The sequence below is a fragment of the Myotis brandtii genome, unplaced genomic scaffold, assembly GCF_000412655.1.
Source record: "Myotis brandtii unplaced genomic scaffold, ASM41265v1 scaffold321, whole genome shotgun sequence".
In the NCBI taxonomy this organism is placed as follows: Eukaryota; Metazoa; Chordata; class Mammalia; order Chiroptera; family Vespertilionidae; genus Myotis; species Myotis brandtii.
In genome coordinates this window covers 1,446,453-1,462,484 of record NW_005362314.1, presented here as the reverse complement: position 1 = coordinate 1,462,484, position 16,032 = coordinate 1,446,453, and the positions used below count along the sequence as shown (strand labels likewise).

Here is a 16,032-nt window from a genome sequence, read left to right as displayed (position 1 = left end):
GGGTGCGTAACTTGGGGACTTGGTGTGTCTGTGTCGGATGGGGCCGGCCATGGCCATCGTCCCGCTGCGGGGTAGTGTTGGTGCGCTGTGCCCCTACGCGTGTGCGACACTGAGTTCAAGTGAGCGGCTGGGTGTGTGTGTGGACATCCACGTATGTGTAAATGGATGTGCTCTGCATGTGTGAGTCTGCGTGAAACATGTGCGTGATTATGTGGGGGTGTTGTTTGTCTGCCCAAGTGTGAGTGTAAGCCAGCATGTGTGCATAAATTGTGTGCTGTGTGTGTCAGTGTCTAGTTGAGTGTGTGTCTCCAAACATCTGTCTCAGATGTGTCTGAGTGTAACTGTAAATGCCTGTATGTAAGTGGATCTGGGTGTGTGTCAGGTTTGTGGGACTTGGTGACTTTGTCCCTGGTCTGGTTGTGTGGATGAGTGTACATGTCTGTGTGTGTAAGCCCGGTGTGTGTGTGTGTGTGTGTGTGTGTGTCTGTGTTTGTCTCTAGGTTGTCTGTGTATTTCTGTGTGTGCACATAGGGCTGGGGAGTGTGTAGTTGTGTCTCTGGGGTGTGTGTACTGAGTGTGTGTGGGGGGGTCCTTTGTGGGTCTCTGGTGTCCAATTGTTGGTCTGCAGCTGCGCAGGTGGGGCTGCCCCTGAGTGTGTGTCGCTGCCAGTGTGCATTTGTGTGTCTGGGTGTGAGAGTGGCACCGCCCACTTCCCCCGAGTTGGTCATCGAGGCCACTCTGTCTCAGAGTGTCTCAAGCCCATCCGGCTCCAGGTCTTTAATTAGCGGCTGGTTAGGGGGACCCACTGGGCTATGGGTAGGGTGGGGTGGGCGGCCAGCCTTTGTCTGCTGGCCTCACGGGGTCTGCCTGGCCAAATGCGCAGCGCCCGGAGGCAGCTGGCAGCCTGGGCTGGCGAGGCCTCTGCCTGGGCAGCTGAGGTCTTGGCCTCCACAGGGAGGCCCGGCAGCCCTGTCCTGCTAGCTGGCCCAGGAGGTCTGGGTGTGGAGCCACGGGCCCCTCCAGGATCCCGGGGAGGGGATGGAGCCTCTGTTTCCGGGCCTTTTCCGCGGCATTTCCTCCTCCAGCTGCTGGCAGCCTCCCCCAGACTGCCTGCCTCCCTCCTGCCTTTGGGAGGAGGGGCTGGGGGTTTGGCCTGGCCTGGGTACACACACACACATACAGCCACACACAGCCACCCAGGCACACACAGCCTTACACAGGGTCACATGGGCACACACCGCACACAGTCACAGAACAGTTCCACCCATACACAGTCACGCTCTTGCAGCCACACACACACCACAGAAATCCCCTGCTGACATCTGTTGTCCCAGCCAGGCCCCAGCCCTGGAATCCCCTATCCCCCCCAGGCCCACTGACTCTCTAGTGGCCTCACCAACGCCCGGGGCAGGTCACACTTCCCAACCACCCCACAGACTGGGCCACTGTCCCAGGTGTTCTCCCCTGCCTTCCCCTACAGACACCTGTGTGCCCTCCCCCTCCAGGCCCCTATCTCCCCATCCCCACTCCCACTTCCTCCACCCACTTATGCTGGATCCTTCAGCACTGTCCCCCACATCCCACCTGAACTAGAAGCGCAAAGAGGGTGTGAAGTTGTTGGGAGGAGGGGTTCAGCCTCAGAACAGGGATGAGGATTTGAGGCTGGAGCAGGAAGAGAGGCAAAAAGACAGAGCGGCCAGGATCAGAGCCACAGAGCCACTTAGGGAAGAAGACTCCTCGCCATGGGGAAAGGAGGAGGGACAGGAGTGGGGGAGGGTTCCAGCCTCACTTGCAATGAAAATGCTGCCACCTTAGCCTGGGGGAAGGGCCTACGCCAGCGGGGACCAGGGAAGTCCACCAGGAAGGGCTTTGATCCCAGAGCTGGTCCTCTCAGGATGGAATAGGGGAGAGGAGGCAATAGGAAGTGAGGGAGGGGCTGGCAAAAGAGGAGAGGAGAGAGATTAGAGGGGTGGTGTGCTTCGGAAAAAGGAAGGATGAAATCCAAGAGGAGGTTCTCCAGGGCCAGAAAAAAGGGCAGAGTTTTCTCAGTGACCTCTGAACTCCACACCCAGCCCAGCTCCTCTTCACTGCCCTCTCCCTGCCCAGACTCTGAAGAAGAAACAGGCCCAGAGAGGCTGGCGCACAGGGATCTGACACCGTGGCACTAACTGAAGCCCCCAGAGGTAAAAAAAAAAAAACAACAACAACAGCAAACCAAGCAGTAAACCTCAGCCCAGCTGAAGGGAGCAGCTGGGTCACAGAGTGCCAGAGAGTGAGCTCCCCATCACTGGAGGAGTCCAAGCAGAAGCGGGAAGCGTTGGCTTCTCAGTCGGTATCTTAGAGAAAACCTGGCTCTCTCCCTCTGGAGCTGAACTGCCCTGTTTGGGGATCAGCTCCCAAACTTGGCCAGGCTGCAAAGAAAACAAGACAGTGTGTGATTAAGAGGGAGGAGGGTGGAGACAGAAGGGACAGGAGGGTTTGGCACAGAGTGGTGGCCCAAAGTGGTGTCTGTGTAGGCTGGCCTGGGGCAGAGAGCAGCAGAATCCTGGAGCTCCCAGGAAGAATCTGAAGGGAGAGGAAGCAGGACTGGGTCTAGCTGGAAATGCAAGGTTGAAGAGACATCACGGGGACCCAGACCATGCTGTAAGGGATTCCAGCTCTGCTGGCGCGGTAAATAGTGTTACCTATGGCAGAGCATCCAAAGGCATAGCCCGGGAAATGGGGTGGGGAGGGAGGAGCCAAGCCCTAGCCTCAGGTTTAATCTGGGCCGAAACTTTACATTGACCTGCCTTCAAGAGTATCTGCCAGTTTCCCCTCTGGCCTCCTGCCCCCCCCGCCCTTGTGGTCCAAGATCCACAAGCTCCTCCCTGCCTCCAGGCCTTTGATCCTGCTGTTCTCTGCCTGGTGCACCATCTCCTGTCTCTTCACATGGTTGGTGTCTACTCATCCTTCGCACCTCTGCTTCTGAGCCTCCTCATTATTTCTTCCAGATAACGTGTCACATCTGAACTCTTTATTTACTTGTCTGTCATCTATCACACCCAGGAGACTGAGCCCAAAAAGGGAGAGCAGGCATTGTGTCCCTATCATGCTCAGTCATTACCCAGTGAATGGATCCTCCCAGGGTTATTGCAGAAATGAAGTGAAATGGTGTGAAATTGCTCAGGCCTGTAGCAGACACATGTAGGTGCTCATCGAGCCAAGAGTGCAGGGAGGATTCGGGGTGGGAACAGGGAGCTACTTGGTAAGGAAATGCATTTGGAATCTTCCAACCAGGGGAAATGCCTTGGGGACCCTCCAGGCTGGGAGTAAGGAGCTGCAGGTCCCCCGTCAGCCCTGTGAGGGGCCTTGACAGTGTCTGCTGGGCGGATCACGCCCCTCCTGACCCAGCTCCTCCCTCCCAGGAGCCCAGTGATGCTGCCCAGGCTGTGAACAGGGAAGGCGGCACTGTGGGGGCTGCCGGCAGCCGAGGCAGGGGAGAGACATGTGGACACGTGGTCTCTATGGCTCCCGCCTGCCAGATCCTCCGCTGGGCCCTCGCCCTGGGGCTGGGCCTCACATTCGAGGTCACACACGCCTTCCGGTCTCAAGGTAGGGGTGGTCCAGAGCCCTCGGTGGGGAGGGAGCAAGAAGCCATGGAGGGATCAGGTGAGACTGGGACTGTGGTTGTCGGGGGAGGAGAGTGGGGAGGCCCTGGGTCAGGAAGTCCCGAGTCTTGCAGCTGGTAACCCAGTGGGGCTAGCATCACCTGCCCTACAGACAAGCAGCCAGGACTCAGGGGTCCTTCCCAGGGCCCACCCCAGGCCTCTGATCCTCACCTACAGATGAGTTCCTGTCCAGCCTGGAGAACTATGAGATCGCCTTCCCCACCCGAGTGGATGACAACGGGGCACTGCTGGCCTTCTCGCCCCCTGCCTCCCGGAGGCAGCGTCGGGGCACAGGGCCTGCAGCAGAGTCCCGTCTCTTCTACAAGGTGGCTGCACCCAGCACCCACTTCCTGCTGAACCTGACCCACAGCTCGCGCCTTCTAGCAGGACATGTCTCTGTGGAGTACTGGACACGGGAGGGCCTGGCTTGGCAGAGGGCTGCCCGGCCCCACTGCCTCTATGCTGGCCACCTGCAGGGCCAGGCTGACAGCTCTCATGTGGCCATCAGCACCTGTGGGGGCCTGGTGAGCAGAGGATTCTGGGAAGCAGGGAGGAAATGCCCATGAGTTTGGGAGTTAAGAAAAATGCTTCTAAATATAAGTCAGAGAGGAAATCACAGTGGAAATATTTAAAGCATTTTGAGCTAATCAAAAGAATTAGCTCATTTAGGGTGCAGCTAAAGCAGTGCTTAAAGGAAAATGAATAGCATTACGTCAGGCTGAAATGTAATCAGCTAAATATCATTCTCAAGAGATTATAAAAGGAATAGCAACCTAAACCCAGGAAGATAAAAGGAACAAAATAAAGAGATATGACCCCAGGGGTCCTGGGGACCAGGAACTGATCCATGCCCTCTGTCCCACTTCCCCCACCCACAGCATGGCCTGATTGTGGCAGATGAGGAAGAATACTTGATTGAGCCTCTACAAAGTGGAACCAAAAGGGGCCAGGGCCCGGAGGAGAGTGGCCCCCATGTGGTGTACAAGCGTTCCTCCCTGCGTCACCCCCACCTGGACACAGCCTGTGGAGTGAGAGGTACATCTGTCTCTGGGGACGGGCAAAGGGGCTGCACAACATCTTTACCGTAAGACAGAGGTAGGCAGCAGTGTCTCTTATCCAGAAGGTCGGCAGGCAGCTACGTGAGGGGAGGATTGGCATCAGTCAGACAGTGGAACAGTGGGGAACAGCCCATCCATCACTGCCATAGTCCAGTGGTCCAGCAGGAGACAGGCAGCTGGATAGCCATACAGGTGCTTGGGTATAAAACCATCTCCAGGATTACTGTCTGGCTAGAAAACTGTGGCTGTCTGGTGGCATTGCAGAGCTCTGGGACATTCAATAGTTGTATAACTGGAGAGGCTGGGATTAGGAAACTATGGCAGACAGACAACCACAGTCAGTTGTACAAACAGAAAGCTGGATGGTGTCACAGGCTAAGGCACAGTCAGTTGGGCCATCAAAAGCAGCTGTTTTGTTCTGTAGCCAGACAGCTGTGCAGTGTGTTGATTAGAAAGCTCCATATTTGGAAGGCCAAGAAAACACAATCACAGTTCCAGCAGTGAGTCCAGCCGCTACACACAGACATGCAGGTGGTGGATTGTCAGGAAGTTGTGTAGTCATAGTTGTGGTGCTGTGCCGGCAGCTGTTCAGCCAGCCAGTTTTCAGTAGGGTAGCCACATCGTGTAGAACCAGATATCCACTTAATGGAGCATTTCTAGAACCAGACATTGGACAACTGAAATACCCACTAGCAAAAGAACAAGATATTTGACGGCCCATTGGGCAGGTGGATCAGCATACAGGGAATTGGACCAAAAGAGCAAGCAGCGTAATGACCAGAAATTATCCATCCAGATGAGAAACCGTGGAAGGGGCGGCCATGGTGGCTGCGCACCCTGAAGCCGCCACCTGCCAGGCCCCTGGGCAATGAAACAGAGCGCAGCCAGCTGGGTCTGAAGCGCTCCGTCAGCCGAGAGCGCTACGTGGAGACCCTGGTCGTGGCTGACAAGATGATGGTGGCCTACCACGGGCGCCGAGATGTGGAACAGTACGTGCTAGCCATTATGAACATTGTAAGTGCCTTCCCCTCCCAGGGAATGAAGCCCCAAGAACCTTGAGCCAGCCTCCAGAGGTCAGGAAAAGGGTGTCACCGTCCCACCCCCAACTGCTACCTGAGGCTAGAGAAACAGAATGGAGGGGGGACAGGGTGAGAAAGGAAGACTGCAGAGCACAGTGCCTCGGAGCATGGACTCTGAAGCCAGCCAGCCTGGGCTGAAATCTCAGCTCTGCCACTTTTTAGTTGTATGTCCTTGGACAAATGACTTCACCTCTGCCTTGGTTCACTCATATGTAAAATGAGGATAATAATAGTATTCACTTCATAAGACGAAGGTGGATGCAGTGACTAGATAAAGCACTTGGTACACAGTAAGAGTTGCATAGTTGTTTGCTATATAAAAATCAGCATGCAGCTTGCAGGTACTTGTTGAGGTTACCAGTACACACACGGGCACACATCTGTATGCATGTAGAGTTCTCACTCATACACTTAACCTATGAATTCATACAGCTGACCTCGCTGATCCGCATTCAGTAGCCATATTAGATCTCAAGACTCTGGGCCCCTCTAAATCTCAGTTTTCCCCTCTGTAAAATGGGATTGTAATAGTATCTACAACAGAGCATGAGAGTTGGTGGGAGGGAAACCAGATAGAGCAGTTGGCACATAATAGGGCTTGATGAGTGGTGCTCTTGTTTCACTGAAGCAAAAAGGGAAAGAAAAAGTTCAGCAGACAGATGGCTCAATGTTCACATGACAGCGTATCTGATTCCACTACTTCTTCCTCAGTCCTGCCTCTCTCCCTTATTTCCTAACACCTGCTAGAAACTGCTAGGGTTTCTGTGGGTTTCCACTTTGGGGCATTGATATCCTAGGGCTCCAGGATCACTGATGGTGTGACCTGCATCTTTTGTGCCCTCTCACCCCTGGGCCACAACCTCCTTCCCTCTGACCACTATCTCTAGAGCTTTCTGTCCCCACACTTCCACCTTTTTGTAGTGATGCTCAAATTGGTGTCTTTAGATAGCCACGGAATGAGGCACATCCCTCAGGCCATCTCTGGGCAGAGACTCAAGGAAGCCAGGGGGTTGGCAGGGGATGGATGAAGGGCGAAAAAAAACTGACTAGCTGAGCAAGGGTGAGTCAGAAATAAATGTACTGGCAAACAACCAGTACTTTGCAGGCAGACTTACCAGACTTGAATCCCACTTATGACACCTACCAGCTGTATTTTCTAATCTCTCTGTGCATCAGTTTGCTCATCAGCAAAATGGGAATAATAGTATCTACTCATGCAAAGATATATGGACAGACTTAGCCTGAGGCTGGGCATACAGTAAGAATTTGATAAGGCGAGCTATTGTCATTGTATTTTTATTGTTTGCTACTCTGGGCCCCTCTTAAGACTCCGTTTCTCTTGTTTCTTGGAGGTCAGGTTGCCAAACTTTTCCAAGACTCGAGTCTGGGAAACATCGTTAATATCCTGGTAACACGGCTCATCCTGCTCACAGAGGACCAGGTGCGGGGGGGGCCCCACCCCTTTCCCTGCACACCAGTGCCGCCTGCCCTTTCTGGGATGGCTGGCGCCCATGCACCTCACTCTGTCCATCCTCAGCCCACTTTGGAGATCACCCACCATGCCGGGAAGTCACTGGACAGCTTCTGTAAGTGGCAGAAATCCATTGTGAACCATAGCGGCCATGGCAACGCCATTCCAGAGAACGGTGTGGCCAACCATGACACAGCAGTGCTCATCACGCGGTGAGGGTTGGGGAGGCCTCCAAGATGTGGGCCAGGGGAACGGGTAGTTTAGGGGATGGAGAGGCTGGGACTATTCAGCTGCCCCCTTGGGGAGCCAGACATGGGAGGGGCAGCTGGGAGCCTAAGAATCTGGGAAGGGAAGGCAGGTATTGGGCCATTTGAGTGCTAATGCACTCCTTCACTCATTTCTCAGTCAGTCATGTACCCCATTATCCCCAAGGCAAGCTGCAGCCAGAGCGTGAGGCTTCGGGTGAGAGGCAGGTAGCACTCCCAAGCAGAACTTAACCCCAGAAACAGGCATGGTGACATCATCGGGGCTTAGGGAGGCAGCCCAGCTTCCTCATCGCCCCCCTCTCCTTCCACAGCTATGACATCTGCATCTACAAGAACAAACCCTGCGGCACACTAGGTACCCATGCCCCTAGGTTCTGGCACCTATGAAGGCAGTGGGCTGGGTGGCCCTGGCCCTGGTGAGGGTGGGGACCTCGCAGGGTGGATGGGGCCAACCAGCCCCACCCCACGTGCCCATTTCCCAGGTCTGGCCCCTGTGGGAGGGATGTGTGAGCGCGAGAGAAGTTGCAGCATCAATGAGGATATTGGCCTGGCCACGGCGTTCACCATTGCCCATGAGATCGGACACACGTGAGGCCCGGGGACACAGGAGGTGGGAGGGGGGGGACAGAAGGGTCCAGCAGGTTCATCGGCACCCAGCAGAGCCAATACTCCTCTCCCCAGGTTTGGCATGAACCACGACGGCGTAGGGAACAGCTGCGGGGCCCGGGGCCAGGACCCAGCGAAGCTCATGGCTGCCCACATTACCATGAAGACCAACCCATTTGTGTGGTCATCCTGCAGCCGCGACTACATCACCAGCTTCCTGGAGTGAGGATGGACCTGCCTTTCCTGCCTATAGGCTCACACTCGTGTTGCGGGGCGGGGGTCCCCTGGATATCAGGGCTGCCTCTGAGAAGGGTTGTGTCGCCTGCAGGGGCTGCTCCCCGGGACCCCACCCAGCCGGACCCCCTGAGCTCTTGGCCTGCAGCCCCCCAGCATGACAGCTGCTTTCCTCTTGCCACAGCTCAGGTCTGGGGCTCTGCCTGAACAACCGGCCCCCCAGACAGGACTTCGTGTACCCAACCGTGGCGCCCGGCCAGGCCTACGATGCCGATGAGCAGTGCCGCTTCCAGCATGGAGTCAAATCGCGTCAGTGTAAATACGGGGTAGAGAGAGCCTTCCTGCTTTCCTTCCTGGGAGGGGAGGGGGTTGCAGGGGTGGGTGACTCTACATGGGCACCCCCACGCCAGGCAGTGGGTTTGGGAGAGCCAGGAAGAGGAGTGAGCCCCATGGGGCCCAGGGGCACAGAGGGGCCTTGGGTTGTACAAATGTCACAACCAGACAAGATTGGGGACAAGAGTGGGATCTCCTGGCTCTCCAGACCCCTGACTGGGAACTGGGCTGGGGAGACTGGGAGGCCACCCTCTGTGCAGCATATCGGGCTGCGGCAGGACTAGAGTCCCAGGAGCACTAACTGGCCATTTTTACCCAAACATTCAGACATGGTGGAAATCGCTTCCCTGGGGAAGAACCATTTTCCCCACTTGGCAAAGAACTGAACAGAGCCTTCCAGAGACACCCTGTCTGCACTCCCCACATCCCCTACCAACCGGTACACCGATCTGCTGGCCCCAGTCCTTGGCTGGACGAGCTCTGAACCTCATTACTACTCCCCAACTCTTTCCTGAAATTTAGACTCAGCTCCCAAAGCCCCAGCTATACATAAAGAAGCCAGCTAGGGTCCTTCTCCCAGCTTCCCCCGGGGAGCTGGAGCCTGCTGGCCTCCTGCTTCAGCCACCAGGGCCACCAGCTCAGCTGGAGTCTGCCCCTCTACTGCCCACCTCCCCTAATTCCCAAAACACGCTCCCCGCCTCCTCACAGCCTCGGCCCTAGTAGCTTGACCCAGTCCCAATACTTCACACCCTCCAAACTCAGAAGGTCAGAGTTTGCAAGGCCATGTCCAAGCTAAGGCCATGTTAACCCAAAACAGGGAGTAGGCAGCTGTTAAAATGCCCTCACTTCATTTCAGTGCTAGACAAGGAGGTAAACCCTGGATCAATTTATATGTAATTGACATTCCTCTCTTGCCCCCACACCCTAACTTGTCTGGTGACTATAGCACCCTCTAATGAGTTCCAGTAGAATTCTGAAGCTCCCTTGAGCATCTGCTGTGCCCCAGGTACCCTAACAATGATCACGGTTGGCATTTACTGAGCATTCACTATATGCTAAGTATGTGATATGCATCATCTCATTTAAGCTCCTCATGGTCCTATTGTCCCCACATTACAGAGGAAGACACTGAGGCATGGGGAGAGTGCCTTTCCCAGAGTTGGTATTTAAATCCAGGTCTCTAGGACCAAATTTTTTAGAGGTGGGGGAGGGGAGGAAGTGCCAGACAGCAAACATGGATCAGTGCGAGCTGTAGGTTAAATTGATTCTCCCTTTTATTTTTCCAAAGAATGTGTTCCTTGCCCTCCTGGCGGAGGGGAGTCGTTGACTACATGTAAATTGGTTACTATGTCTAAGGAGCTGGGCTTGCCTAGTGTCTGGTCCAGAGTTAGCTGTGGTCATTGTTACTCGGTAGCAGGGCATCTGTGCAAGCCCTTTCATATCTACTCTGTCTCATGCCTCTCAACCTTTTCTGTAGGCAAGGCCCATCTTGTAGATGAGGAAACTGTAGCCCAGAGGGAGCAAATGTGTTGCAGATGGCGGGGTGGAAGCATCCATATATTCCACAGTGTGTCCTTGTGAGGAGGAGGGAAAGCCGGGCTGGGATAGGCACTCTCTCCAGGAGGCGTCAGAGCACGTGATATTTTTACAAATGGCCAGGATGCAAGCCATGTGAAGCCAGAAGACCAGGTTGAGTTTTTAGCTGAGAAGTATCCTCTGAAGGGGCAGAAGGCAGGGACCCTGGAGGGCGTTTGAGGGAGGTCTCAGGACAACCCTCCAAATTTTTCATGTATGTACAGGTCTCTCACGGAAGCTGACCCAGAAAAGGTCCCTTCCTGTGGCCACTGAGTGGTCCAGTACCACACCTTTGAAGCTTGGAAGGATCCCTTTCTCAGGAGATTACATGTGATTACAGACAGGAGACTGGAGGGTCTCCACGTCACAGGGGCAAGATCCTGGGGCCTGGGGCAGGATGTGAGTGAGAGAGTCTACCTACGATTTGGCCACACCTGAACCCAATTGGGCTTGTCCGGTGATATTAACCTGGACCTAAAGGATTGGAGTGACTTCCTGGGACTGGTATAGGACTTGCTGCTTGGTCCTGGCCCAGCCCAAGCAGGATTCCGAGGAAAGTCCCACACAGATCCAGCCTGGCCTTGTCCTCTCCCAACCCTTCATAGATTAAAATCTCTGAGAACGTCCCCAGTTTAAGTGAAGGGAACAAGGAGAACCACCCACTGGAGAGAAGTGAGAGACGGGGCCCCTGACTTGAGCCACCTCCAGGCCTGATCTTTCTGAACTACTGCTCCTCCGTGGGCTGCTTTGCCCATCCCAGAAAGGAATCCAGAATCCTTCCTCTACATTCCTCAGCAACCCTATGTTTCCTTCTAGAAACTCTGGAGATGCCAGGGACTGAACTGATAAGGGTTACATCATAGACCCTTCAGTCAAAGGTCTGGGTTGATAACCAGGCTGCCCTTTAGTAGCTGTGTAACCTTCAGCAAGTGACCTGACCTGGCCTTGATTTCCTCGCAGTGGAATTGGGAGAATGATGCCTACGGGAATGTATGCCACACATAGGTGTTCAATAAGTGCAGTGTGTATGTAGGCAGAGAGGAGGGCCCAGGCCATACCCTGCCACAGTATCCAAGTAGATGCCTTGAGACCCAGGGCCCCACTGCCCAGCCGGCAGTGAGCCTGGGTCCTCCTGCGGGAGGAGGGCGAGCTTGAGCGGGCATCTCGGCCGCAGGAGGTCTGCAGCGAGCTGTGGTGTCTGAGCAAGAGCAACCGGTGCATCACCAACAGCATCCCGGCCGCAGAGGGCACGCTGTGCCAGACACACACCATCGACAAGGGGGTGAGCGCAGGCCGAGGCCCGCCCCCTGTCCGTGGGCCGCCCCATCCCAAGCCTTGCCTCCAGGGTCACGTGGTCTCTGGCCACGCCTGCTTCCTGCCGGTCCCGCCCCTAACCTGAGTCCACACCCCCACACCGTCTCCAGCCCCGCCCGCACCATTGTCCCAGTGCTAGCTTCACGCCCCTTGAACATTGCGTCGGGCTCCCTGGCCACACCCTTATGCCATCTGTTTGCACCCTGGTCCTCGAGCCCCACCTCTGTCCCACTTCAGCCCCATTCCAGGGGAGCTGAGGCCTCTGGCTGGGTGGGAGGGGAGCACCAATCCCCTGAGGGTTTCTGAGCTGGACTCACCCCTCCCACAGTGGTGCTACAAGCGGGTGTGCGTCCCCTTCGGGTCACGACCTGAGGGCGTGGATGGGGCTTGGGGCCCGTGGACCCCGTGGGGAGACTGCAGCCGGACTTGCGGGGGTGGCGTGTCCTCCTCCAGCCGTCACTGCGACAGCCCCAGGTCAGTCCTCAGGACCCCCTACGAGGAAATGGAGGGGGCCGTCCCTGCTTCCCCTGCCCCATCCTCTCCTGCTCTCCCACCCTTTCCAGGCCAACCATCGGGGGCAAGTACTGCCTGGGCGAGAGACGGCGGCATCGCTCTTGCAACACTGATGTGAGTTCCCCCAGCCCCGTTCCTCAGAGGAAAAAAGTCATAAATCAACTTCCAAGGAGCCGCTGCAGGCCTTCTGCCTTCCCTGCCCCTCGACACATGCCCCGTCCCTCCCAGACCCAGTTACCCCCTGGCGCCTCCGGGGGGATCTGGCTCCTTCCGATTCTTTTTTTTTTAAATATATTTTTATTGATTTCAGAGAGGAAGGGAGAGAGAAATAGAAACATCAATGATGAGAGAGAATCATTGATTGGCTCCCTCCTGCCCTTGACCGGAATCAAGCCGGGGACCATTCAGTCCACAGGCTGAAGCACTATCCACTGCGCCAAGCCAGCTAGGGCTCTTTTATATATAAGAGAGAGAAAGAGAAACATCAATGATGAGAGAGAATCGTTGATCGGCTGCCTCCTGCACACCCCTACTGGACATCCAGCTGGCAACCCCGGCATGTGCCCTGACCAGGAATCCAACCTCAACCTCCTGGTTATAGGTCAATGCTCAACCACTGAGTCACACCGGCCGGGCTCCTTCCAATTCTTGCAGGGATGAGCCTTCCACACCCACTCCCTGCATGGTCCAGTCTCCCCAGCGCCCTGCCCCAGAGCTGTCTCTGGATTCTCTGGCACCAGCCCAGTAGCCCTCTTCTGACCAGGGCTGTGCCCCCTGCCTAAAACTCCGCCTCGCCTGCATCACCAAGCCCTGCGCTCCCAGCCCCTCCTAGGCTGCACTCCTTTTCTCCGCTTCTCTGCTGCCCCTTTTTAATGCTGGGATCCCCCTGACTCGTCCTGGAGTAAACACATCTCCTGTGCACACACCCAATAAACACAAGACAGCGTGGAGTGCTAGGAGGGTGGAGAGCTACTGATGAGGGGTAGGCTCCTGTCTCTGAGGGGTCCACATGCCCCTCACACTCACAAAGAGGTGGGCACCTTCCCCAATTTGCCTTGCTCCTTTATAGGTCTGCTCTCTCAAGAAAGGCCCCAGGTCTGAAACTAGAAACCTAGGCATCATCCCCAGCTTGCATCTGACATCTAATGAGTCACCTAGTCCCTTTCAAATGCACCTGTCCCTCCAGCCCCACTGCCTGGACCTAGCCCTAGCTACCATCCAACCCTTCACAGCCTCCTCCCTGGCCTCCCGACCTCCCTGCCTCCAGCCTCACTCCTCCAACTCATCTCTGCTCTGAGCATTAGTTCTTCGCCCTAGGCCTCTGCCCTAACTCCATCCCTGGACACCTGGCCTCCCTCCCTCTCCCATCTCGTGCCCCCAGGACTGTCCCCCTGGCTCCCAGGACTTTAGAGAAATGCAGTGCTCTGAATTTGACAGCGTCCCCTTCCGTGGAAAATTCTACACGTGGAAAACATACCGAGGAGGTGAGTCGGGGGCTGAGGAAGCCGTGCGAGCATCCAACAGCAGGTGGATACAGCATCTTGGGGTCTGCCCTGAGCCCTCCCCTCACTCAAGGAGCCAGAATGCCAGACTGAATGCTGGGAACCCCCATTCCATCTACCTAGCCTGCCTAGTCTTCATGGATCTGGGGTCTGTCCCTCTTGGCCTCACCTCCCCCAGGGAGCAAGCAGGGAGCCCCAGGGCCTCCTGGTCCTTGGTCTGATGGGACCATGCCCCCCAGGGGGCGTGAAGGCCTGCTCGCTCACCTGCCTAGCAGAAGGTTTCAACTTCTACACGGAGAGGGCAGCAGCCGTGGTGGACGGGACACCTTGCCGCCCAGACACGGTGGACATTTGTGTCAGCGGCGAGTGCAAGGTGGAAGGGACTTCCAGAGAGAGGGAAGGGATGGGGACGGAGGAATGGGCACCTCGCTGACACCCCCACCACCGCTGCCCTCCCCAGCACGTGGGCTGCGACCGGGTCCTGGGCTCCGACCTGCGGGAGGACAAGTGCCGAGTGTGTGGGGGTGATGGCAGTGCCTGCGAAACCATTGAGGGGGTCTTCAGCCCGGCCTTGCCTGGGGCTGGTAAGATACCCCTACTTCCTTGACACACTCCCTCCTGGGCTAGGGGCGTGGCTGGCCCCACCACACTAGTCAAGATTAGCAAATTCTCAGACCCAGGGACCCAGTGGAGTGTTGAGACCCCAAGAAGTCTTGAGGACCCAGCAATGCCCCAGATCAGGGTCAGGGACTGGCTTGGGCTCTGGAGCCAAAATCTTGGCAATTAAAATATCCAAGGGGGTGGGGACCTAAATCTCTCCCCTGCCCCATCCAGGGGGCCTCCTGCCCAAGTGTGGTTCAGGAGCTAGTGCAGAGGTCGGGCAGTTAAACCAGGACTTGGGACACATGTGGGCAGAGACAGGGGTCCTTAGGGCCCATAAGCCTTGCAACCCCTACTCTGAGTGCTAAGACCACCATGTCAACTGTGTGGGTTGGGGCCTCCACAGTGGCCTCTTCTCTACCCAGGCCTATACCTGCTGTTTATTGGGGTGGAGGGCGGGGCAGATCCGGCCATGTTGGTGGTTAGAAAGGCAGGTTCAAATCCCAGCCCAGCTACCTCCTGTCAAACCTGGGCAAGTAGCTTTGCTTTTGTTTTTTTTGTGTGTGTGTGTTTTTTAGCTTTGCTTCTTTGAGCCTCAGTTTTGTTACATGTAAAATGGGCATGATGACACATCTACTGCTTAGGGCTGGAGCTGGGAGTGCAGTGTGATGTCCCTGGAAGCACTTAGCACAGTAATGGCTAGCTGCTGTCATCCAGGGCTGAAGGCAGGCAGGTGTGGGGGGCGGACCGAGTAGGTAACACCTAGCTTCCCTGTCCAGGGTACGAGGAAGTCGTCTGGATCCCCAAAGGCTCCATCCACATTTTCATCCAGGACCTGAACCTCTCCCTCAGTCACTTGGGTGAGATGGAGGTGAGGGGATGAGGACTGTGGGTAAACTTGGCTGGAATTCTGACTCCTACACTATCCCCCAGCCCTGAAGGGGGACCAGGAGTCCCTGCTGCTGGAGGGGATGCCCAGGACCCCTCAGCCCCACCGCCTGTCCCTGGCTGGGACCACCTTTCAGCTGCGACCTGGGCCAAATCAGACACAGAGTCTAGAAGCCCTGGGACCCATCAATGCTTCTCTCATCATCATGGTAATGGTGGGGCAAGGTGCAGGAGGACATGGCACCCTTGTGGGGACTCCAAGCTTGACTTCCTTCTGATGCACCCTCCACCCCAGGTGCTGGCCAGGACGGAGCTGCCTGCCCTTCGCTACCGATTCAATGCCCCCATCATCCGTGATGCACTGCCCCCCTACTCCTGGCACTACTCACCTTGGACCAAGTGCTCTGCCCAATGTGCCGGTGGTGAGGGCAGGGGTGGGGCCCGGGGGGCACTAGTCACCTGACCCTCTGGATGGGGCAGGGCTGAGCGGGCCTCTCACCTGCCCCCAGGCAGCCAGGTGCAGGCCGTGGAATGCCGCAACCAGCTGGACAGCTCAGCCGTGGCCCCCCACCACTGCAGCGCCCAGAGCAAGCTTCCCAAGAGGCAGCGGGCCTGCAACACCGAGCCCTGCCCACCCGAGTGAGTACCTGCGGGTGACAGTGCTGCTGAGATCAGAGAAGCACGTGGTCCCGGGATTGGGGTGACTGCTCTCCTGGGGTCGGAGTGGGTGCTCCCCAGCCAAGTGCCTTTCTCTCGGGTGCTGTGCCGCCCTGCCACAGGTGGGCGCTTGGGCTGCTGTTTCCAGAAGGAGGCTGGTTGCTGGGGAGGAGGCTGAGCCGGTGCGGGGGCAGGTGCCGGGCCTGCACTGTCAGCCCTCTGTCCCCACAGCTGGGTTGTGGGGAACTGGTCGCGCTGCAGCCGCAGCTGTGACGCCGGCGTGCGCAGC

At 56.6% G+C, this 16,032-nt stretch overlaps 1 protein-coding gene across 1 annotated transcript in view; it reads left to right on the top strand.

Moving 5' to 3' along the window:
• The first annotated feature begins 2,852 nt into the window (after positions 1-2,852).
• ADAMTS10 (ADAM metallopeptidase with thrombospondin type 1 motif, 10) overlaps positions 2,853-16,032 on the top strand; it is a 15,763-nt gene continuing 2,583 nt past the window's right edge. The window contains exons 1-21 of the mRNA XM_014543242.1: positions 2,853-3,591; positions 3,825-4,171; positions 4,526-4,682; positions 5,502-5,719; positions 7,142-7,225; positions 7,322-7,467; positions 7,833-7,876; positions 8,004-8,109; positions 8,203-8,349; positions 8,546-8,687; positions 11,444-11,551; positions 11,912-12,057; positions 12,147-12,210; positions 13,478-13,580; positions 13,838-13,971; positions 14,059-14,182; positions 14,978-15,058; positions 15,132-15,295; positions 15,382-15,508; positions 15,596-15,725; positions 15,975-16,030. Of these exons, the coding sequence (XP_014398728.1) occupies positions 3,282-3,591; positions 3,825-4,171; positions 4,526-4,682; positions 5,502-5,719; positions 7,142-7,225; positions 7,322-7,467; positions 7,833-7,876; positions 8,004-8,109; positions 8,203-8,349; positions 8,546-8,687; positions 11,444-11,551; positions 11,912-12,057; positions 12,147-12,210; positions 13,478-13,580; positions 13,838-13,971; positions 14,059-14,182; positions 14,978-15,058; positions 15,132-15,295; positions 15,382-15,508; positions 15,596-15,725; positions 15,975-16,030 (2,938 nt within the window). The 5' untranslated portion in view covers positions 2,853-3,281. The remainder of the gene's footprint in view (positions 3,592-3,824; positions 4,172-4,525; positions 4,683-5,501; positions 5,720-7,141; positions 7,226-7,321; positions 7,468-7,832; positions 7,877-8,003; positions 8,110-8,202; positions 8,350-8,545; positions 8,688-11,443; positions 11,552-11,911; positions 12,058-12,146; positions 12,211-13,477; positions 13,581-13,837; positions 13,972-14,058; positions 14,183-14,977; positions 15,059-15,131; positions 15,296-15,381; positions 15,509-15,595; positions 15,726-15,974; positions 16,031-16,032) is intronic.